The sequence below is a fragment of the Euprymna scolopes genome, chromosome 46, assembly GCF_053919585.1.
Source record: "Euprymna scolopes isolate OS-2025 chromosome 46, ASM5391958v1, whole genome shotgun sequence".
In the NCBI taxonomy this organism is placed as follows: domain Eukaryota; kingdom Metazoa; phylum Mollusca; class Cephalopoda; order Sepiida; family Sepiolidae; genus Euprymna; species Euprymna scolopes.
Window position 1 is genome coordinate 126,948,234 of NC_136527.1, and position 25,233 is coordinate 126,973,466.

General features: G+C 32.8%; 2 protein-coding genes across 2 annotated transcripts; both read left to right on the forward strand.

Annotated features, from left to right (window-relative positions):
- The first annotated feature begins 138 nt into the window (after positions 1 to 138).
- LOC145270051 (uncharacterized) lies at positions 139 to 1,520 on the forward strand. Its single transcript, XM_080125653.1, has 2 exons — positions 139 to 282; positions 1,303 to 1,520. Exons 1-2 carry the CDS (start codon positions 180 to 182, stop codon positions 1,503 to 1,505), a joined length of 306 nt encoding a protein of 101 aa, XP_079981779.1. The 5' UTR covers positions 139 to 179; the 3' UTR covers positions 1,506 to 1,520.
- A 4,314-nt stretch (positions 1,521 to 5,834) lies between these two features.
- On the forward strand, positions 5,835 to 7,615 carry LOC145270052 (beta-lactamase domain-containing protein 2-like). The gene is made up of 2 exons (XM_080125654.1): positions 5,835 to 6,093; positions 7,231 to 7,615. Exons 1-2 carry the CDS (start codon positions 5,860 to 5,862, stop codon positions 7,411 to 7,413), a joined length of 417 nt encoding a protein of 138 aa, XP_079981780.1. The 5' UTR covers positions 5,835 to 5,859; the 3' UTR covers positions 7,414 to 7,615.
- The last annotated feature ends 17,618 nt before the right edge of the window (positions 7,616 to 25,233 follow it).

Consider the following 25,233-nt stretch of genomic DNA (forward strand, 5'->3'; position numbering starts at 1 on the left):
GATGAACGGTTCCCCTTAACTTATCCCATTTACCGAATTTCTACCACTAACGATTCCTATGATATTGTCCAATGTACTACTGTACACTCTTTAATCTGTATCCTTGAGTGGCCTCCGGGCCTTGATAATGGTGACTTCTTTTTTTTCTTTATTTCATAGGGACTGCCTTCGGATACCACATGCTGACATGGGGTCTTTACGTTGATGTTCTTCTAATGGAAGCTGATCCGAAGAATCGAACTGTGGACCAAATCTTGAGGGAAGAAATCACTGAACCGTTTGGTAATGTAACAATATGGCTAAAATTTTTGCTTAATTATTATTTTTTGTCCTTTAGTCCTCATGCTCCAGTAGCAATGTTTCTGAGAACCATTTGGTAATGTAAGAATATTTCTAAAATTTTTGCAAAATCGGCTTTCAAATAGTACAGAAAACCAACTCTCTTCCTGATCTACATCAATGACATCCCTAAACAGATACTTAAATCATTCGTTGACATCTATGCTGATGACACGACCATCTACGGCAACATATCAAAGGCTGTAAATGACAAAGTTCTCTCTGATTCTCTCTCCTCTGATCTCAAGTGCGTGGTTCAGTGGGGGAAGATGTGGCTAGTTACCTTTAATGCATCCAAAACCAAACTCCTATCCTTACATCATCAACACTCTGATACCCATCTGGCATCAATTGAAATGGATGGCTCTCACCTAGGAGAAGTCCCATGTTTTGACAAGCTTCTGGGCTTTACCTTTACTCCTTAACTGAAATGAAACACATACATCAAGTCTGTTGCCAATGACGCTGGAAAGATGGCGGCTTTCTTTTCATATCATATATATATATATATATATATATATATATATATATATGTCAAGAATTGTATAAGTCAACTGAATTAAAAGAGTAAATTATAAGATGGTCAACATCATAAATTTTGGAATATAACCTATTTGTCATTTATTCTCTCTCTCTCTCTCTCTCTCTCTATATATATATATATATATATATATATATATATATATATATATATATATATACACACACACACATAATAGAACAAGCAATTTAGTTGACAATATCTTAGTTCACCAATTCCGATACAAGTATTGGAAGTGGGGAATACAATCACAAACAACATCGGGTCTCCTTGCTAGTCGTGAATAGAGCATACAAAAAAATAATTATTTATAAAATCAACCCCCCTCTTCCGATAAAAAAAAAAAAAAAATGCAAAAATCCATTTCATCCGTACGTGTGGTATCGATTACCATTAAACGGAACTCCTTTTACTTCTTGTAGGAATCGATTTCTTCCAAGGAACACCGACTTCGGAACAGTATAGGATCAGGCCCAGCGTTTATATGCAGTCTCTATGGGACCAGAAGTATCATCTAGTCAGTAAAGTCTTTTGGAAGAGCATAAAATATAGGATCTTCAGTGGAAATGGATACGACCATATCGCCGAACGGGCCGTCGCTGATTTGGTCGTAAGTTTTTCTTAACCTTGCTCTTCCCTTTTTTTTTTTTCATTAATCATTTTTTCTTTCTAGACGTTACAACATGGCAAGGAAGAAGAAAAAAAAAGTAACAAAACAACCAGGACAAAACTCAAAGAAAACCAACCTGCCTCCTCCCTTGAGGCTTGCATTTACTAATATCCGCGGGCTTAGAACTCTATACACAACACAAATAACCCAGAACTATTCACACAGATAACAAAAAACCTTATCCTCCTCAATCAGAACGACAAACTAAACAACATACTTAAAACAACAAAAATAATAAAAAGCAAACGCCAACCCAAAAACTTAAAACACATCCTAACTTCCTCAAAACTCGTCCCACATACTACAAAAGGAGTTACAAAATACAACAAACCGCGATGTGGAGTATGTGACATAATAATAGAAGGTAACACATACACATTCAAAATCCCAGCACAAACATTCAAAATAAAAAAGGATCTAAATTGCACCTCCAGAAATGTAGTATATGCACTAAGATGCACAACATGCAACAAATCCTACATAGGCGCCACCAAAAATTTCAGCAATAGAGTGGCCTTACATAAGAGCAACATCAAAATTGCAGATAACAGACACCTCTATGTTTCAAAACACGTGCACACATGCAGTGGAAACAGCTTCAAAATAATGCCAATCTTCCAAACAGACAATTATTATTATTATTATTTTTATTTACTTACACAGGAAAAAAATTTCATCACCAGATTCATTCCTGAACTGAACAGAGCTTAATATCAACACACAAAAACATGAAATGCAAGGCACACTCGCATGCACACCCATACACATACACATATACACACCCACACATAAATCACAACCGACACATTGAAACACACACACACGCGCGCGCGTGTATACAACCACACACAGACATAACACCCTTATCTCTAATACAACACACTGAACAATACCAACCCTACTTAACCTCGAAACCAACAACACTAGGAAACACCTAGAATCTGTTAGAAAGGGTGTAAATAAACATTAATAATTTTATTATATCATAATTAGGATCATTTAATTCATTTTTATGTAAATTATAAAATTATTAATTCCATCTACTAACTAACTAACTAATGAATTAATTTTACTCAAACAATTTTCACTACATAAATATATGCAAATAATAGGGGGGAAATAAGTTCAATCCAGCGACTGACACCCTTTCTAACTCAACAATAAACAACAACATATGCAAATAATAAATAAAATATTTATCAATATTCAAATTTTATTTTTAGCTGCGATATTTTAAGTCTAAAAAATTCTTATTTTTTACTTTACTAGAATATCTTGTTCTTTACTTTTCCAGGTTGAATGTCTTGTCCTTTACTTTTCCAGGTTTAATAAAATCTTAAGAATATTACTTTTCATGCGCGCATTTTTCCATATATATATATATATATATATATATATATATATCTATATAAATAAAATGAACTCATTTTTTCCCGTCTGATTTTGACATTAATAGGATTAAAAATCAAGATATTTCATGCAAATATAATATGAACAAACGGCAGAACAATATCTGAGGTGTGTTATAGGCTTATTATTTCTCAAATTCCTCGATAATCTTAGATTTCTATACTTTTTCTGCTGAGAAGTCACGGCCAAAATCGGTTAAGATCAATGGAAGTGGTGAAATATTTTCTCTCTAATAAATTCCTCCTCCCCCTGCCACCACTTAACACCGTTTGGGGATCGTTCACAAGGAAAAGTTCAGAAGAGAACACCGGTTTGGCTTCGTAGTTCTTTCATGTGAAGTTATTTAAAATCACTAAACTAAGCTGCAGTGCTCTGTGGCGTAGTGGTTAGTGTGCTGGACAATTCACATTATATTTTCACGTTCGCGCCGACCTACTGTAGTCGGTTTTTTTTTTTTTTTTTCTAAACAACTGGAATGGACTTTTCTTGGTGGCCGAACTGTTAACGTTGCAGATGTTTTTTTTTTGTTTTTTTTTTCACACTTTATTTTCCTACTTTTACTCATGACTCCGGGTTTGATCCTTCCTACTTACCTACCATAACATTTTTTAAAACTCCCCCCCCCGTCCCGGAAACAAACACTCGGGCAACGCCGGGTACCCCCGCTAGTATATATATATATATATATGTATTGTATTCTTTTTATCTACATAAATATTAGTAGATTATTCTTTCTAATTATATAAGTATAGAGTTACACCTATATATATATATATATATATATATATATATATATATATATGTATTGTATTCTTTTTATCTACATTAATATTAGTAGATTATTCTTTCTAATCATTAGTCTTATTTACTTTCTTCAATCCCCTTTTATGGCTAAATATGTTATATAAAAAAGATAATAAATATTAATTTCATTCTGTTTTATTATTATTATTATTATTATTATTATTATTATTATTATTGTTATTATTATTATTAATAATTTTAATATATTGTTTTATCATTATTTTTATATATTTATTTAAAAGAAAACGTGAAAACTTTAAACTTATATCATTTAGTATAAAGGGCTTAATTAATTGTAGACTTATATATATATATATGGATGGTAAATATGTTGGTTGCTTACATTCGCTGTCACTTTTGACATGTACGCTTTTAACGCTAAGATTGTGTTTTTTGTTTGTGTTGTTGTAATAACGCGTCTCGTCATTGTAATGTATAATTGTCCATAAATTAGTTGACACGCAGATAATAAATCTCTTTTTCTCTATTCTCTTAACATTTTAATCTTCCCTTCCTATTAATTCTTACTTTCACTCTTTCTCTCTTTAACTATATTTCATCATTCTTTCTTTTCTCTTCTAGCCCTTGTTTTCTTTATAATAACCCTTTATATCGTTTTTTTCTTTTTCTTCGCCATATTTTTTTTCTCTATTTATTTTCTTTCTCTATTTCTTTTTTCTCCTCCTCATCATTCTCTCTCCATTATATTTTTTTTATTAGTTTTCTTTAGATTGCCCCTCCCTCTTTACAAAATTAAAGTTCTGTGTTTTAAGGGTTTTTTTAACTCCAACCTTTAAAGAGTTCCTACTTAATAAAAAAAAATCCATTATTCATTCAACATTTGATATCTGTTGTTTGATTGAAACAAATGGCTGTTTGTAGCAGCGGGATGTAAACATGTTTATATAACAATAAACAAATATATATATATATATATAGATATTTGTTTATTGTTATATAAACATGTTTATATATATATATATATATTCAAGCAAACTACAATCTACTTAAATATATATATATATATATATATATATATATATATATATATATATATATATGTGAGTAAAGTATGTTTTGCTTACCATCTTCTGTCCATAATTTTCATAAAAATTCTTTTTGATTAAGGGAGGTGGTGTTTGATCAACACTGCTGGGGAGCCATGATTTAATATACTGTTTTGTTTTTAAATCCCCGACACAGTGTTTCATGGTAAACAACTGATGACTCCTTAAATTGACATTAGTACTATAGTGAATTCGAGAGAGCAAGTTGATGCATATATATATATATATATATATATATCAAATAATAAATAAAGCCAATAACACATGACAATTATCTCCCCTTAAAAACTTGCAAAATAAATATTCTCTCTCTATAGATATTAACTGTAGCGTCTTTAAATCAAAATACGCTAACGGAAACAATTTACTGCACGAGCGTCGCCCTTTTAAAATTCATCATTCAATAAAATAAAAAGCTATAGCAAACATCTAAATGACTACTTTAAATACAGTTCCTGATTTCAAAAAAAGAAAAACTAAAAGGTAACTATCTCTATATATTTTTAAATCAAATTTATTATGTAAATTCAAAAAAATATATATTTTTTCTACTCATTTCTATCTCTAACCTATACTAATTTTCTTATAAATTTTAAATCCAAACCTTTTACTTCAATTTTTCAGATTCATCTGCCTTACTTTTAATGCTAGGTTTATTTTTGGTGTCTTGTAAATTCAATAGAAATCCTCCTAAATTTGCTGATGAGGAGACCGTGCTTACCAAAAAAACTATGTATAATTGTTCTACGTGACTTCATGTATACCACAAATAAAAAGCACGGATTTCCGAAACGATCGTACAGATAATTGACTTTGTTGTTGTTCCTTCTTATGAAACTGATTTTTAATTTAATTAAAATTTGATTTTTTAATTAAAAAATTTTTTTTTTTTTTTAATTTTTAAATTGTAAATCACATTACTTAATATATATATATATATATATATATATATATATATATATGTGAAAAATTCAAAAATTGTAATTTTATGTTTATCTTTTCAGAATGATGCACCTTTCGATGCATGCATGGACTACAAATTACGCCTGACCCCTATGTCAAGTTTCAACGGCTATGGCACTGCACGTGGGATCGCTAAGCTCTACGGAATCATTTCGAATGGAGGTGTCCACGAGAACAAAACTCTCTTCAAGGAATCAACATTGGATGCGATGGAGGTGCCGCTCGTGAAAGGTTTGGATCTTGTGATCGGCGTTAATAATTCTTTCGGACCCGGCCTCATGTTGATTAAATCCCCGAAGGTAAGTTTCGTAATGATTTCCTGTCATTCTGTGACTTCATCGGAAACTTCCCCTTCGTTCGTCCTTCTCCTCCTCATCACTTTCGTCAGCATCATTTCATATGTATAGGACAACCTCCAGAAATTGATTAATTCTATAATAGTAAAATACTATCTTAAATTGTTAGGTGTGAGTATAGAAGATTTAAGAGAGGTGAAAGTACAGACGAGTTAAAAACAACTCTCTCCCCTCCCAATATTAAGAATGGCTTTCTGAATAAGTTTTTTATTTCAGAACGGTCTCTATTCCATAATAGTAAAATACTACCCCCCTCCTTATATTAAGAATTATTAAATTGCCTTCTATTAAGAATTATTAAATTCTTACGTGAAAGTACAGAAGAATTAAAAATGATCACCCTCCCAATATTAAGAACGGCTTTCTAAATAATAACATTTGTATTTCGGCACGGTCCCTATTCCATAATAGCAAAATACTATCCTCCCTCTCTATATTAAGAATTAATAAATTGTTAGGTGAAAATACAGATGAGTTAAAAAATTCTTTCCTCTCTCAATATTAAGAATGGCTTTCTAAATAACTTTTTTATTTCAGAACAGTCCCTATTCCATAATAGTAAAATACTATCACCCTCCTTATATTAAGAATTAATAAGTTGTTAGGTGTAAATACAGAAGATTTAAAAAAGGATCACTCTCCCAATATTAAGAACGGCTTTCTAAATAATAACATTTGTATTTCGGCACGGTCCCTATTCCATAATGGAAAAATATTATCCTCCCTCTCTATATTAAGAATTAATAAATTGTTAGGTGAAAATACAGATAAGTTTAAAAATTCTCTCCCCTCTAAATATTAAGAATGGCTTTCTAAATAACGCAACCACTGCCTTCCATAGTTGTCGTCTCACCACGTTTTTAGCCAAGTAAGTCTCTGGCCAGCTTTGGGTAGGATCAGATAATGAATAAACATGGGTTTATAAGACCACATAATCCAACCTTGATCGCTCTTCAGGGCCCGTGGCGCAGTGGATAGAGACATTGAATCCCTACGGTTCCAGGTGAGAATTGTCTGAAGATAGCGGTTTCAATCCTATTTCGCTTGTATATATATAGATGATGTAAATTTCTTTTTCAGGGTAACACCATGTTTGGACATCCGGGTTTCGGTGGTCAGATGGGTATTGCCGACCGACAAAACAATCTCGGAATTGCCTATCTTACAAACAACCTGGCTATGTTTGACCACATCGGCCGATTGTATACGAGACTGAGCGAGGCGCTGTATGATTCTTTGGCGGAAATCCAAACTGGGAACTGATTGGCTTCGCGGTGGATTCTTCGATAGTCTTTTAATCGATTAAAAGACTATCACATTGTTTTCTAAATAAAGTTGGTAATGAATTTTAAGCTTTTGATTATGCTTGAAGTGTGACCCCGTTAGGAACTTTCTGGTGCAAAATTTAAGTGTTTTGTCCTTGTTCAGAATTTTCCCTATATTAAAAGCAAAAAACTAACAAAAACATGTGTATGACCTTTTCTTTATTGTTTTTTATTTTGTAAAAAGGAATCACCACTTATCAAGACCCAGAAGCCACTCGAGGATAAGGGTTAAAGAGTGTAAATTAGTCAAAAGGACAATCTTTAGAAGTGTAAATTTGGTAAATTGGATTACTTAAGGGCAACAACTCATCAAGAACTTGTTTACATTGGACTTGAAGATGGCCATATTGTAGTCAGCTGGAAAGCAGGTAAATGGAACAGAGTTCCACAGGTGTGCAGTTCTAAGAAAGAAGCTTTGCTCATGGAATCTACATTTAGATTTAGGCACAGATGAAGAGTGGGGAAACTCTGTCAATATATATATATATATATATATTAATACATATATATATATATTAATATATATATTAATACATACATATATATATATATATATATATTCATATATATATATATTCATATAGTAATTTATAAAATATATATGGCGATTAAGCTACACTGAATATTCTGCGTTTCATCCACTGTAGGATTCATCAGGCTTATGCACCATATATATTTTATAAATTACTAACTAGCTCTACCTACGTATTGAGCACTTTGGAAGTAAATACTTAAAGTTTACGCATAAATCTATACTTTCGTATATTAAATTTCTGTGAGTAAATGAAGTAGTTATATATTCATATATATATATATATATATATATATATTCATATATATATATTCATATATATATATTCATATATATATATTCATATATATATATTCATATATATATATATTCATATATATATATATTCATATATATATATTCATATATATATATATTCATATATATATATATTCATATATATATATTCATATATATATATATTCATATATATATATTCATATATATATATATATTCATATATATATATATTCATATATATATATTCATATATATATATTCATATATATATATATATTCATATATATATATATTCATATATATATATTCATATATATATATTCATATATATATATTCATATATATATATTCATATATATATATATATTAATATATATATATATTAATATATATATATTCATATATATATATATATATATTAATATATATATATTCATATATATATATATATTAATATATATATATATTCATATATATATATATATTCATATATATATATTCATATATATATATATATTCATATATATATATATTAATATATATATATTCATATATATATATTCATATATATATATATTAATATATATATATTCATATATATATATATATATATTAATATATATATTCATATATATATATATATATATTAATATGTATATATTCATATATATATATATTAATATATATATATATATATTAATATATATATATATTCATATATATATATATTAATATATATATATATATATATAATCATATATATATATATTAATATATATATTCATATATATATATATATATATATTAATATATATATATATTCATATATATATATATATATATTAATCTTCTCTATATAAATAAAATGAACTCATTTTTTCCCGTCTGATTTTGACATTAATAGGATTAAAAATCAAGATATTTCATGCAAATATAATATGCACAAACGGCAGAACAATATCTGAGGTGTGTTATAGGCTTATTATTTCTCAAATTCCTCGATAATCTTAGATTTCTATACTTTTTCTGCTGAGAAGTCACGGCCAAAATCGGTTAAGATCAATGGAAGTGGTAAAATATTTTCTCTCTAATAAATCCCTCCCCCCCCTGCCACCACTTAACACCGTTTGGGGATCGTTCACAAGGAACAGTTGAGAAAAGAACACCGGTTTGGCTTCGTAGTTCTTTCATGTGAAGTTATTTAAAACCTACCATAACATTTTTTAAAACTCCCCCCCCCGTCCCGGAAACAAACACTCGGGCAACGCCGGGTACCCCCGCTAGTATATATATATATATATTCATATATATATATATATATATATATATATATATATATATATATTAATATATATATATTCATATATATATATTCATATATATATATTAATATATATATATTCATATATATATTAATATATATATATTTATATATATATATTAATACATATATATATATTAATACATATATATATATTAATACATATATATATATATATTGATACATATATATATATATTAATACATATATATATATATCAATACATATATATATTAATACATATATATATTATATATATATTAATACATATATATATATTATATATATATATATATATATATACTAGCAGGGGTGCCCGGCGTTGTTCGGGTGTTTGGAGGTGTATGCTGTGCAAAAAAAGCAAAAAAACAAAAAAAAATGGTTAATTTTTTAAAACTTTGACCCCTATTATGACCCCTTAAAATTTATAGTTTCGGGCTCAAATCACTTTATTAAGTTAGATCCAGGTTCAAGGAACCTATATCTAAAATTTCAAGTGTCTAGACCCAAAATTGTCGGAGGAGTTTGGTAGAGTTCTTAAAGGTCAAATCGTTGAAATTTCACCCCTTAACAGCCAAATTTCTGGCTGACACCCGTCACATCGATTTTCCCAAATCTCAGTACCCGGTATTTCAAATTTCGAGTCTATAGACTAAAAATTGACAGAGTTATTGCGTAGGGAAATGTACACAGACAGACAGACACACAGACAGACAGACACGTTCACTTTTATAGATATATAGATAATATATATATTAATACATATATATATAATATATATATATATTAATACATATATATATATAATATATATATATATATATTAATACACATATATATATATATATAATATATATTAATACATATATATATATATATGGATACATATATGTGTGAATACATATATATACACACATGTATATATATATATATATATATATATATATATATATATATATATATAGTTGTTATTGGATAAATAGATACAGGTTAAACCCATGGGTAAAAAAACAGTTTTTAAGATTAAATATATATATAAATTTTGAGAAAACCATTTGTTTTTTCAAAATTTTCAATAGTCGTAATAAAGTTAATCTGTCTGTCTGTCTGTCTGTCTGTCTGTCTGTCTGTCTGTCTCTCTCTCTCTCTCTCTCTCTCTCTCTCTCTCTCTCAGCAAACACAAAAAAAAACAATAGAAATTAAAAAATTAACAAAGAAAAAAGAAAAACAAATGAATGAAATATTATTTTATTATGCGAATGCATGAAATAGGATAACCATTAAAAGTAAAAAAAAAAAAATTTTTGTTTTCATCTGTCTTTTTTTTATGTGTATTTACACCCCCCGCATATATATATATATATATTTATGAGAGTGTATGGGACCGCGGAAAAACGTATATATATATATATATTTATTTATATATACACATATATTTTTTATAAACTTTTATATTTTTAAAAAGTCTCCAATTAAAGTGTGATTTCGTTTCAGCATTGTTTTCGTCCGTGCAAAAAATTTCGATTTTTCGAATCGACCGCTCTTAACGAGCCGTCAATTTTATATTTATTTGCTAGTTTGTATTTTTAATTTTTTTTAAATTTTTTTTTTTTGAAAATTAAATTTTTTACAATGAGCTTTTGGTTCTCCTGTAGCAGATGGCTCCCTGATTCTACTGTTGCCTGTGTTATTTTTGCGCTCCTAATCCGAATTCGTAAGCAGCAGGCCGACCTATGTGGACTTTTTTTTTTTTTATATATGTACTAAAACGATCGCAGAATAAAAATAATTGGATTAAAAAAAAAAAAATTTATTATTTCGAATTATGTAATCAAATAATTTTGGTGTCATGATGGAGGTAATGCCTCGGAATAGAAGAAAGGAGAAATGTATGTGCTGTTCTGGTGCTGACACTTGAAAGTGTTCAAATTTCTCATTTAAATTTTATTCAAGCGTAAGTGTCGTCAAAAAGTGTGTAACCTACATATAGATTGTTCTAACCCCTTTATATATATATATATATATATATATATATATATATATATATATATATATATATATATTCTTTTTGCCGACACTATATATATATTTTTACTTTATTACTATAAAAAAAAACTTTTAAAATTTAGAAAAGATTTTTAAACATTTTATTCAAATAAAAAACGTGGTTTGTCTTACTATACACATAAATTGGAAAAAGTTGTCACCCCCCCCCCGAAAAAAAAAACAAATATATAACAAATAAATGTTACCAAAGGCAAGATAAGTTACTTTTCTACCTAACTGGATAATTTTTTAGTGTTTTTTATTTAATGTAACATGTTTATTCAGCTCGAAAAAAATACAATGGTTACTGATTTATTGGAAAATTTAAAATGCCGTCCGACTCTCTCTTGAACAAGGTAAGTTTGGGAAAATGAGTTAAATATAAGAAATTATATAAAATACTGTTAAAAACCCAGCCTATGTCACGGTAACATATATTGAGCGAGTTTCTTTTATATATTTTTTTAAAACTCATTTTCCCAAACTTACTCAAGAAAGTCGAGCGCCATTTTTAATTTTCCAATACATCTGTAAACACTGCATGTTTTTCGAGCTGAATAAACATGTTACAGTAAATAAAAACGCTAAAAAATTATCCAGTTAGGTAGAAAAGTAACTTATCTTTCTTTTGATAACATTTATTTATTATATATTTGTTTTTTGACAACTTTTTCAAATAGCATTTTGACTTGATAAAACAATTCGAAATAAAAATTTATTTTTGTTTTAATTCAATTGTTCTTTATTATGCAATAATTAAAAAAAAAACAGTTCGAAATATATTAAATATTAAAAAAGAAATTGTTTATGGTCGCTTTGATAGAAAAAAAAAAAAAAAGACACCTATGTCGGCCCGCTGCCACAAATCCGGAATAGAGGCATGTGAATCGGAAGAGGCATAAGCAGAATCAGGGAGACATCTGATACAGGAGAACCAATTTTTTTTTTTTTTTTTGTCAGAGACATACTTTTTTTTAATTAATATTTTTTTATTTCTAATTTCCGCACACAAACAAACATACGAAAAAAAAAAATTGCACGCAAATTTGCACATACACGCACCGATACAAACCTGATAAGGTTTTCAGTATTTTTTTTTTTTTTTTTTTGCCAAGAGAAATGGATGGATTTTTAATTAATCTTTTTCTTTTAGTGGATTAAAAATATAATTTTTCTGAATTCGTGTAAATCTGGGCTCATTTATTTTTTTTCTTTAGAAAAAAAAAAAGCCGGTTTTATTAGCTATTTTTAGCTACTTCTCTTTCGCCAATTTTGGCTATTTTTAGCCATTTTTTCTTCATTTCCCTCGACGTGCTATTAAAAAGAAGTCTTTAGAAAGTTTATTTCGTTAGATTTGAAAAAATATCTGATGTTTGGTCATAGTCGTTCCGCTCCGAGGTTTTTTCTTATGAAGTCTGGTCATCTTATTTTGTACCTAAAAATACAAAAAGAAAAAAATAAATAAATAAAACAGAATTATATATCAAAGAGTCCAAATAAATGTGTAGTTTAGCGGCGTAAAATTTTTGGCAGACAAACATTCACAAAAACTATTTATTTTTTATATAGAACACATTATTAGATCCAAAGGCTGAAATAAAACCAGAAACAAAATTCAATCGAGGCCGCCATATTGCTTTTAAAATAAAACTAGCTCCAAAACTATTTGTCTCTGCTAATTTTCCTTGCAATATTCGTTTTCAGCATACCTGAACAAACTGAGGTATGGCCCCTTTCATAAGCCGCATATTAAAAATGTTCAAACATGGTCGCCAGTGATTTACATTTTAAAATACACGTATTAATAAAACTAGCTCCAAAACTATCTGTTTCTGCTAATTTTCCTTGCGATATTCGTTTTCAGCATACCTGAACAAACTGAGGTATGGCCCCTTTCATAAGCCGCATGTTTAAACTGTTCAAACATGGTCGCCAGTGATTTACATTTCAAAATACACGTATTAATAAAACTAGCTCCAAAACTATTTGTCTCTGCTAATTTTCCTTGCGATATTCGTTTTCAGCATACCTGAACAAACTGAGGGTTCGCCCCTTTCATATGTCGCCTGTTCAACCATGGTCGCCAGTGATTTCTGAATGAGAGGCATCTCAGCGTGTATTCAATTGAAAATTTCTAAGTCCAAACAAGAGGGGATGTAGGTATTGGTAGATGAGAAAAAAAAAACAGTTCAGCATTAAAAAGGCCAAATTTGGCTTTACAAAGGCCAATCTATCGAATAAAAAATTATAAATACTATTTATCTATATATATAAAAGCGAAAATGTATGTATGTATGTATGTATGTTTGTGTGTCTGGTAAAAACTTTTGACAAACGCAACAAAAATTCACAAACTTGGTATCATATTAAAACCCGACCCTCTGGACGAGAAATATCGAAAAATTAGCCCAAAAGGACCATCAGAAGTGCGTTGAGCACAAAAACAACAAAAAAAAGAGTATATAATCTAATAGGCCCCGTGCGTGCTATAGGTCAATCTCCAACGTCTGTCCCATCGCCTCGGTGTTGCATCCCTGTTTACAAGTACTTTAATGGGATGTGCTCTCATGAACCCATAGCACTTATACCAGTGCCCGGAAAACTTGTCCCGGGAAAACTCGTCTCCGGAAAAACCGTACCCGGAAAACTCGAACCGTTCAGTTTGTTCAGGTATGCTGAAAACGAATATCGCAAGGAAAATTAGCAGAGAAAAATAGTCTTGGAGCTAGTTTTATTAATGCGTGTATTTTGAAATGTAAATCACTGGCGACCATGTTTGAACAGGCGGCATATGAAAGGGGCAAAACCTCAGTTTGTTCAGGTATGCTGAAAACGAATATCGCAAGGAAAATTAGCACAGACAGACGAATAGTTTTCGAGATATTAATGCGTGTATTTGGAAATGTAAATCACTGGCGACCATGTTTGAGCAGGCGGTGTATGAAAGTGGCCAACCCTCAGTTTGTTCATGTATGCTGAAAACGAATATCGCAAGGAAAATTAGCAGAGACAAATAGTTTTGGAGCTAGTTTTATTAATGGGTGTATTTTGAAATGTAAATCACTGGCGACCCTGTTTGAACAGTTTAACCAGGCGGTGTATGAAAGGGGCCAACCCTCAGTTTGTTCAGGTATGCTGAAAACGAATATCGCAAGGAAAATTAGCAGAGATAAATAGTTTTGGAGCTAGTTTTATTAATGCGTGTATTGTGAAATGTAAATCACTGGCGACCATGTTTGAACAGGCGGCATATGAAAGGTGCCAACCCTCAGTTTGTTCATGTATGCTGAAAACGAATATCGCAAGGAAAATTAGCAGACACAAATAGTTTTGGAGCTAGTTTTATTAATGCGTGTATTTTGAAATGTAAATCACTAGTGACCATGTTTGAACAGTTTTAACAGGCGGCTTATGAAAGGGGCCAACCCTCAGTTTGTTCAGGTATGCTGAAAACGAATATCGCAAGGAAAATCAGCACAGACTGACTATAGACTCACCATCAAAGTATTGAAATATTTTTTATTTTATAAAGGAATTACTACTTATCAAGCCCCAGAGGCCACTCGAGGATAAGGGTTAAAGTGTGTACATACAGTAGTCAATGGACAATATCATAGTAATCGTTAGAAGTGTAAATTTGGTAAATTGGATTATTTAAGAGGAACGGCTCATCAAGAACTTGTTTACATTGGACTTGAAGACGACGAAATAAAAATATAAAGTTGAAAGAACTAGCGAAAAGTATCATTTTAACGATGCATTTCAAATCGTAAACTGCCTGTTTACATTTTTTTTTTACATTTTTCAAAGATAATAAAAAGTGTAAAAAAAAAAAGCAAACCTTTAGAATCCTAAAAAGATCTCCCGGGAGCATTTTTGCAACATGAAAAATATACAAACCAAAATAAAGAGAGGAGGCAACCCTGCTCAAAAATATGGTTTATTACATCGCCTAAAAAAAGAAGAAGAATCGGGGGCTCCGTGGGGAAGTAAATTGTTTTCTTTTTTCTAACTTGGTTTTAAAAAGTTTTTATTGCTAACATTTATTTTCATGAACTCTAACCACACCTCACAACCCTAACCCGGCCGGCCGGGGAAAAACGTTTTTATTTTTTTAAATTTTGGTGAATACGACAACACACATACGCACGCATGTACACACATACACACACACACACACGCACGCACACATAAGCATATCGCTTGTCACCAAGCTAAAGAAGAGAGAGAGAGTGGGGAAGGAGAGAAAGGGTCGTGCGTGCCGGGGTCAAACAGAAGTTAAATGAAATCGATTATAAATCGCTCGACAAAGTTGTGTCTGAACTTTTTATTCTATGAAACTTAAGATTAATAAAACGAAATAATCGTGACCCGTGGAAATTTCATGGCGAATATTTCGCATTCAAGAGAACAAAACGAAAAAGTAGTGAACAAATAAATATATAAGAAAATGAATGTTACCAAAGGCAAGATAAGTTACTCTTCTGCCTACCTAGATCACATTTTTGTTGTTTTAACTTATTTTAAAACGTTTATTTAACACAAACAAAAGTAGCGCACGGTTTTAAGTTAGAACAATAAAGAAGTGTCTGACATTTTACAGACATCTTGTGAGACTCGATAATCGCTCCAAACTCGAAAATTAAGCAAAATACTGGTAGGAACACATCCAATAAATGTCAGCAAACGTTCGAACATGTTTTCTTTTTCACATTAGCGAAACACTTATGAGAGAAAAAGCGAAAATGAGAAGCAAACACAAATGAAGAAGTCGGTTTTTATCGTTGAGCACAAAAACAACAAAAAAAAGAGTATCTAATCTAATAGGCCCCGAGCGTGCTATAGGTCAATCTCCAACGTCTGTCCCATCGCCTCAGTGTTGCATCCCTGTTTACAAGTACTTTTATGGGATGTGCTCTCATGAACCCATAGCACTTATACCAGTGCCCGGAAAACTTGTCCCGGGAAAACTCGTCTCTGGAAAAATCGTACCCGGAAAACTCGAACCGTTCAGTTTGTTCAGGTATGCTGAAAACGAATATCGCAAGGAAAATTAGCAGAGAAAAATAGTCTTGGAGCTAGTTTTATTAATGCATGTATTGCGAAATGTAAATCACTGGCGACCATGTTTGAAGAGGCGGCATATGAAAGGTTCCAACCCTCAGTTTGTTCATGTATGCTGAAAACGAATATCGCAAGGAAAATTAGCACAGACAAATAGTTTTGGAGCTAGTTTTATTAATGCGTGTATTTGGAAATGTAAATCACTGGCGACCATGTTTGAACAGTTTAACCAGGCGGCGTATGAAAGGAGTCAACCCTCAGTTTGTTCAGGTATGCTGAAAACGAATATGGCAAGGAAAATTAGCAGAGAGTTTTGGAGCTAGTTTTATTAATGCGTGTATTTTGAAATGTAAATCACTGATGACCATGTTTGAACAGGCGGCATATGAAAGGGGGCAACCATCAGTTTGTTTAGGTATGCTGAAAACGAATATCGCAAGGAAAATTAGCAGAGATAAATAGTTTTGGAGCTAGTTTTATTAATGCATGTATTTGGAAATGTAAATCACTGGCGACCATGTTTGAACAGTTTAACCAGGCGGTGTATGAAAGGGGCCAAACCTCAGTTTGTGCAGGTATGCTGAAAACGAATATCGCAAGGAAAATTAGCAGAGATAAATAGTTTTGGAGCTAGTTTTATTAATGCATGTATTTGGAAATGTAAATCACTGGCGACCATGTTTGAACAGTTTAACCAGGCGGTGTATGAAAGGGGCCAAACCTCAGTTTGTGCAGGTATGCTGAAAACGAATATCGCAAGGAAAATTAGCAGAGATAAATAGTTTTGGAGCTAGTTTTATTAATGCATGTATTTGGAAATGTAAATCACTGGTGACCATGTTTGAACAGTTTAACCAGGCGGTGTATGAAAGGGGCCAAACCTCAGTTTGTGCAGGTATGCTGAAAACGAATATCGCAAGGAAAATTAGCAGAGATAAATAGTTTTGGAGCTAGTTTTATTAATGCATGTATTTTGAAATGTAAATCACTGGCGACCATGTTTGAACAGTTTAACCAGGCGGTGTATGAAAGGGGCCAAACCTCAGTTTGTGCAGGTATGCTGAAAACGAATATCGCAAGGAAAATTAGCAGAGATAAAGAGTTTTGGAGCTAGTTTTATTAATGCATGTATTTGGAAATGTAAATCACTGGCGACCATGTTTGAACAGTTTAACCAGGCGGTGTATGAAAGGGGCCAAACCTCAGTTTGTGCAGGTATGCTGAAAACGAATATCGCAAGGAAAATTAGCAGAGATAAATAGTTTTGGAGCTAGTTTTATTAATGCATGTATTTGGAAATGTAAATCACTGGCGACCATGTTTGAACAGTTTAACCAGGCGGTGTATGAAAGGGGCCAAACCTCAGTTTGTGCAGGTATGCTGAAAACGAATATCGCAAGGAAAATTAGCAGAGATAAATAGTTTTGGAGCTAGTTTTATTAATGCATGTATTTGGAAATGTAAATCACTGGCGACCATGTTTGAACAGTTTAACCAGGCGGTGTATGAAAGGGGCCAAACCTCAGTTTGTGCAGGTATGCTGAAAACGAATATCGCAAGGAAAATTAGCAGAGATAAATAGTTTTGGAGCTAGTTTTATTAATGCATGTATTTGGAAATGTAAATCACTGGCGACCATGTTTGAACAGTTTAACCAGGCGGTGTATGAAAGGGGCCAAACCTCAGTTTGTGCAGGTATGCTGAAAACGAATATCGCAAGGAAAATTAGCAGAGATAAATAGTTTTGGAGCTAGTTTTATTAATGCATGTATTTGGAAATGTAAATCACTGGCGACCATGTTTGAACAGTTTAACCAGGCGGTGTATGAAAGGGGCCAAACCTCAGTTTGTGCAGGTATGCTGAAAACGAATATCGCAAGGAAAATTAGCAGAGATAAATAGTTTTGGAGCTAGTTTTATTAATGCATGTATTTGGAAATGTAAATCACTGGCGACCATGTTTGAACAGTTTAACCAGGCGGTGTATGAAAGGGGCCAAACCTCAGTTTGTGCAGGTATGCTGAAAACGAATATCGCAAGGAAAATTAGCAGAGATAAATAGTTTTGGAGCTAGTTGTATCAATGCGTTTATTTTGAAATGTAAATCACTGATGACCATGTTTGAACAGGCGGCATATGAAAGGGGGCAACCATCAGTTTGTTTAGGTATGCTGAAAACGAATATCGCAAGGAAAATTAGCACAGACAGACGAATAGTTTTCGAGATAGTTATGCGTGTAGTTTGAAATGTAAATCACTGGCGACCATGTCAGAACAGGCGGCATATGAAAGGGGCCAACCATAAAGTTGTTCAGGTATGCTGAAAACGAATATCGCAAGGAAAATTAGCAGAGAATGACCGACTACTAGTTTTGGAGCTAGTTTTATTAATGCGTGTATTTTGAAATGTAAATCACTGGCGACCATGTGTGAACAGTTTTAACAGGCGGCATATGAAAGGGGCCAACCCTCAGTTTGTTCAGGTATGCTGAAAACGAATATCGCAAGGAAAATCAGCACAGACTGACTATAGACTCACCATCAAAGTATTGAAATATTTTTTTATTTTATAAAGGAATCACTACTTATCAAGCCCCAGAGGCCACTCGAGGATAAGGTTTAAAGTGTGTACAGTAGTCAATGGACAATATCATAGTAATCGTTGGAAGTGTACATTTGGTAAATTGGATTATTTATAAGGGGCGGCTCATCAAGATCTTGTTTACATTGGACTTGAAGACGACGAAATAAAAATATAAAGTTGAAAGAACTAGCGAAAAGTATCATTTTAACGATGCATTTCAAACCGTAAACTGCCTGCTTACATTTTTTTTTTTACATTTTTCGAAGATAATAAAAAGTGTAAAAAAAAGCAAACCTTTAGAATCCTAAAAAGATCTCCCGGGAGCATTTTTGCAACATGAAAAATATACAAACCAAAATAAAGAGAGGAGGCAACCCTGCTCAAAAATATGGTTTATTACATCGCCTAAAAAAAGAAGAAGAATCGGGGGCTCCGTGGGCAAGTAAATTGTTTTCTTTTTTCTAACTTGGTTTTAAAAAGTTTTTATTGCTAACATTTATTTTCATGAACTCTAACCACACCTCACAACCCTAATCCGGCCGGTCGGGGAAAAACGTTTTTATTTTTTTAAATTTTGGTGAATACGACAACACACATACGCACGCATGTACACACATACACACACACACACGCACGCACACATAAGCATATCACTTGTCACCAAGCTAAAGAAGAGAGAGAGAGAGTGGGGGAAGGAGAGAAAGGATCGTACGTGCCGGGGTCAAACAGAAGTTAAATGAAATCGATTATAAATCGCTCGACAAAGTTGTGTCTGAACTTTTTATTCTATGAAACTTAAGATTAATAAAACGAAATAATCGTGACCCGTGGAAATTTCATGGCGAATATTTCGCATTCAATAAGAACAAAACGAAAAAGTAGTGAACAAATAAATATATAAGAAAATGAATGTTACCAAAGGCAAGATAAGTTACTCTTCTGCCTACCTAGATCACATTTTTGTTGTTTTAACTTATTTTAAAACGTTTATTTAACACAAACAAAAGTAGCGCACGGTTTTAAGTTAGAACAATAAAGAAGTGTCTGACATTTTACAGACATCTTGTGAGACTCGATAATCGCTCCAAACTCGAAAATTAAGCAAAATACTGGTAGGAACACATCCAATAAATGTCAGCAAACGTTCGAACATGTTTTCTTTTTCACATTAGCGAAACACTTATCAGAGAAAAAGCGAAAATGAGAAGCAAACACAAATGAAGAAGTCGGTTTTTATCGTTGAGCACAAAAACAACTAAAAAAAGAGTATCTAATCTAATAGGCCCCGTGCGTGCTATAGGTCAATCTCCAACGTCTGTCCCATCGCCTCAGTGTTGCATCCCTGTTTACAAGTACTTTAATGGGATGTGCTCTCATGAACCTATAGCACTTATACCAGTGCCCGGAAAACTTGTCCCGGGAAAACTCGTCTCCGGAAAAACCGTACCCGGAAAACTCGAACCGTCAGTTTGTTCAGGTATGCTAAAAACGAATATCGCAAGGAAAATTAGCAGAGAAAAATAGTCTTGGAGCTAGTTTTATTAATGCGTGTATTTTGAAATGTAAATCACTGGCGACCATGTTTGAACAGGCGGCATATGAAAGGGGCAAACCCTCAGTTTGTTCAGGTATGCTGAAAACGAATATCGCAAGGGAAATTAGCACAGACAGACGAATAGTTTTCGAGATATTAATGCGTGTATTTGGAAATGTAAATCACTGGCGACCATGTTTGAGCAGGGTGTGAATGAAAGGGGCCAACCCTCAGTTTGTTCATGTATGCTGAAAACGAATATCGCAAGGAAAATTAGCAGAGACAAATAGTTTTGGAGCTAGTTTTATTAATGCGCGTATTTTGAAATGTAAATCACTGGCGACCCTGTTTGAACAGTTTAACCAGGCGGTGTATGAAAGGGGCCAACCCTCAGTTTGTTCAGGTATGCTGAAAACGAACATCGCAAGGAAAATTAGCAGAGATAAATAGTTTTGGAGCTAGTTGTATTAATGCGTGTATTGTGAAATGTAAATCACTGGCGACCATGTTTGAAAAGGCGGCATATGAGGGGGGCCAACCCTCAGTTTGTTCAGGTATGCTGAAAACGAATATCGCAAGGAAATTAGCAGAGACAAATAGTGTTGGAGCTAGTTTTATTAATGCGTGTATTTTGAAATGTAAATCACTGGCGACCCTGTTTAACAGTTTAACCAGGCGGTGTATGAAAGGGGCCAACCCTCAGTTTGTTCAGGTATGCTGAAAACGAACATCGCAAGGAAAATTAGCAGAGATAAATAGTTTTGGAGCTAGTTTTATTAATGCGTGTATTGTGAAATGTAAATCACTGGCGACCATTTTTGAACAGTTTGAACAGGCGGCGTATGAAAGGGGCCAACCCTCAGTTTGTTCAGGTATGCTGAAAACGAATATCGCAGCAGAACTTAAAACACTTGTTCAGGTAGGTAGAAGAGTAACTTATCTTGCCTTTTGGTAACATTTATATATTATATATTTGTTTGTTTTTTTTTTAACTTTTACGCTTTGTTGTCTTAACTCCGAAGGATTAACCTTAGAATTTCCACAGGTCTCCTTAGTTAAAACGAATTATTTCGCAGTTCAAATTGCCGTGAAATAAACAAATCTGACTGACACAGGATTTGCCATTTCCGGTTGTCGCCGCCGACAACGCTCTTATATTTACAATCGAAAGCGTCGCCAAGTTCGTTCGTCGCTGTGTCTGGGTGTGTGTAGGAGTGGGGGCAAAGTTGTAACATTCAATACATAAAATCAACAGCTTTAATTTCTATGAATCGTCATTCGCGTATCGGTGCGAAGTCGAGTGTCGGCGTTCTTGTCTTGTTGAAGTAAGTTTTTTTAACACAGTTGAGTTGGAAATGGATTTCTGCACGTGCATGGCTGGACGATAAGAATAACAATACAAATAACAATAATTATTATCTTCAAGTCTCTTCTTAAAGGGGCATTCGGCTACGAAGTTACAACTAGCTAATCGACACTCGACACTGTCAATGAGTTATGCGAAACAGACGGACTCTTCCGCTGTATCAAAGTTATTAAGTGTGGTTAGACTGAAACTCATTAAAGCCAGTAATCTAAGTTTCAACTAGCTAATAGACATTCGGCACTTTCAATGAGTTATGCGATCACCGCCACTTGTCCAAAAACGGACTGTTCCGCTGTATCACAGTTATTAAGGGTGGTTAGAGTGTAACTCATCAGAGCCAGTAACCTAACTTACAACTAGCTAGTCAACATTCGACACTGTCATTGAGTTATGCGATACACTGCTAATTGTCCAGAGACGGACTGTTCTACTGTATCACAGTTGTAAAGGATGGTTAGACTAAAACTCATAAGAGCCAGTAATCTAATTTACAACTACCTTATCGACAGTAGACACTTTCACTGAGTTTACGTGTGTGTGTGTGTCTTTTTGTGTGTGTGTGGTTCGTTAACATTCGGACTGTCCATTTTAAAATCGTTCGGGTATGCTGAAAACGAATATCGCAAGGCACAGACAAATAGTTTTCGAGATACTAATGCGTATATTTCGAGATAGTAATGCGTATATTTTGAAATGTAAATCATTGGCGACCATGTTTGAACAGGCGGCATATGAAAGGGGCAAACCATCAGTTTGTTCAGGTATGCTGAAAACGAATATCGCAAGGAAAATTAGCAAACACAGACAGAGTTTATTTTGGGAGCTAGTTTTATTAATGCGTGTATTTTTAAATGTAAATCCTTGGCGACCCTGTTTGAACAGGTGACATATGAACGGGTGCAACCATCAGTTTTTCAGGTATGCTGAAAACGAATATCGCAAAGAAAATTAGCAGAGACAGACAGACTACTAGTTTTGGAGCTAGTTTTAATTATGCGTGTATTTTGAAATGTAAATCACTGGCGACCATGTTTGAACAGGCGGCATATGAAAGGGGGCAACCCTCAGTTTGTTCAGGTATGCTAATAACGAATATCGCAAGGAAAATTAGCACAGACAGACGAATAGTTTTCGATATAGTAATACGTGTGTTTTGAAATGTAAATCACTGGCGACCATGTCTGAACAGGTGGCATATGAAAGGGGCAAACCCTCTTTTTGTTTCAGGTATGCTGAAAACGAATATCGCAGGGAAAATGAGCACAGACAAATACTGTTGTAGCTAGTTTTATTAATGCGTGTATTTGGAAATGTAAATCACTGGCGAGCATGTTTGAACAGGTGATATATGAACGGGGGCAACCATCAGTTTTTCAGGTATGCTGAAAACGAATATCGCAAGGAAAATTAGCAGAGACAGACAGACTACTAGTTTTGGAGCTAGTTTTATTAATGCGTGTATTTTGAAATGTAAATCACTGGCGACCATGTTTAAACAGGCGGCATATGAAAGGGGCCAACCCTCAGTGTGTTCAGGTATGCTGAAAACGAATATCGCAAGGAAAATCAGCACAGACTGACTATAGATTCACCATCAAAGTAGTGAAATATTTTTTTTTATTTTATATAGGAATCACTACTTATCAAGTCCCAGAGGCCACTCGAGGATAAGGGTTAAAGTGTGTACAGTAGTCAATGGACAATATCATAGTAATCGTTAGAAGTTTAAATTTGGTAAATTGGATTATTTAAGAGGAACGGCTCATCAAGAACTTATTTACATAGGACTTGAAGACGACGAAATAAAAATATAAAGTTGAAAGAACTATCATTTTAATGATGCATTTCAAATCGTAAACTGCCTGTTTACATTTTGTTTTACATTTTTCGAAGATAATAAAAAGTGTAAAAAAAAGAAAACCTATAGAATCCTAAAAAAGATCTCCCGGGAGCATTTTTGCAACATGAAAAATATACAAACCAAAATGAAGAGAGGAGGCAACCCTACTCAAAAATATGGTTTATTACATCGCCTAAAAAAAGAAGAAGAATCGGGGGCTCCGTGGGCAAGTAAATTGTTTTCTTTTTTCTAACTTGGTTTTAAAAAGTTTTTATTGCTAACATTTATTTTCATAAACTCTAACCACACCTCACAACCCTAATCCGGCCGGTCGGGAAAAAAGTTTTTATTTTTTTAAATTTTGGTGAAACCGACAACACACACACACACACACACACACACACACACACACACACACACACACACGCACGTACACACATACACGCACGCACGCACACATAGGCATCGCTTCTTGTCACCAAGCTGAAGAAGAGAGAAAGTGGGGGAAGGGGAGTAAGGGTCGTGTTCTGTGCACTGCACGTGCCGGGGTCAAACAGAAGTTAAATAAATGGCTCGACAAAGTTGTGTCTGAACTTTTTATTCTATGAAACTTAAGATTAATAAAACGAAATAATCGTGACCCGTGGAAATTCCACGGCGAATATTTCGCATTCAAGAGAACAAAACGAAAAAGTAGTGAACAAATAAATATATAAGAAAATGAATGTTACCAAAGGCAAGAAAAGTTACTCTTCTACCTACCTAGATCACATGTTTGTTGTTTTAACTTATTTTAAAACGTTTATTTAACACAAACAAAAGTAGCGCACGGTTTTAAGTTAGAACAATAAAGAAGTGTCTGACATTTTACAGACATCTTGTGAGACTCGATAATCGCTCCAAACTCGAAAATTAAGCAAAATACTGGTAGGAACACATCCAATAAATGTCAGCAAACGTTCGAACATGTTTTCTTTTTCACATTAGCGAAACACTTATGAGAGAAAAAGCGAAAATGAGAAGCAAACACAAATGAAGAAGTCGGTTTTTATCGTTGAGCACAAAAACAACAAAAAAAAAGAGTATCTAATCTAATAGGCCCCGTGCGTGCTATAGGTCAATCTCCAACGTCTGTCCCATCGCCTCAGTGTTGCATCCCTGTTTACAAGTACTTTAATGGGATGTGCTCTCA

Bases quoted from the DNA above. Each gene is read 5' to 3' on its own strand.
- LOC145270052 (XM_080125654.1), top strand. From the start codon at position 5,860: ATGGACTACAAATTACGCCTGACCCCTATGTCAAGTTTCAACGGCTAT. The intron at 6,094-7,230 runs GTAAGTTTCGTA...TTTCTTTTTCAG, and splicing joins TGTTGATTAAATCCCCGAAG to GGTAACACCATGTTTGGACA.
- LOC145270051 (XM_080125653.1), top strand. From the start codon at position 180: ATGCTGACATGGGGTCTTTACGTTGATGTTCTTCTAATGGAAGCTGAT. The intron at 283-1,302 runs GTAATGTAACAA...TACTTCTTGTAG, and splicing joins AGAAATCACTGAACCGTTTG to GAATCGATTTCTTCCAAGGA.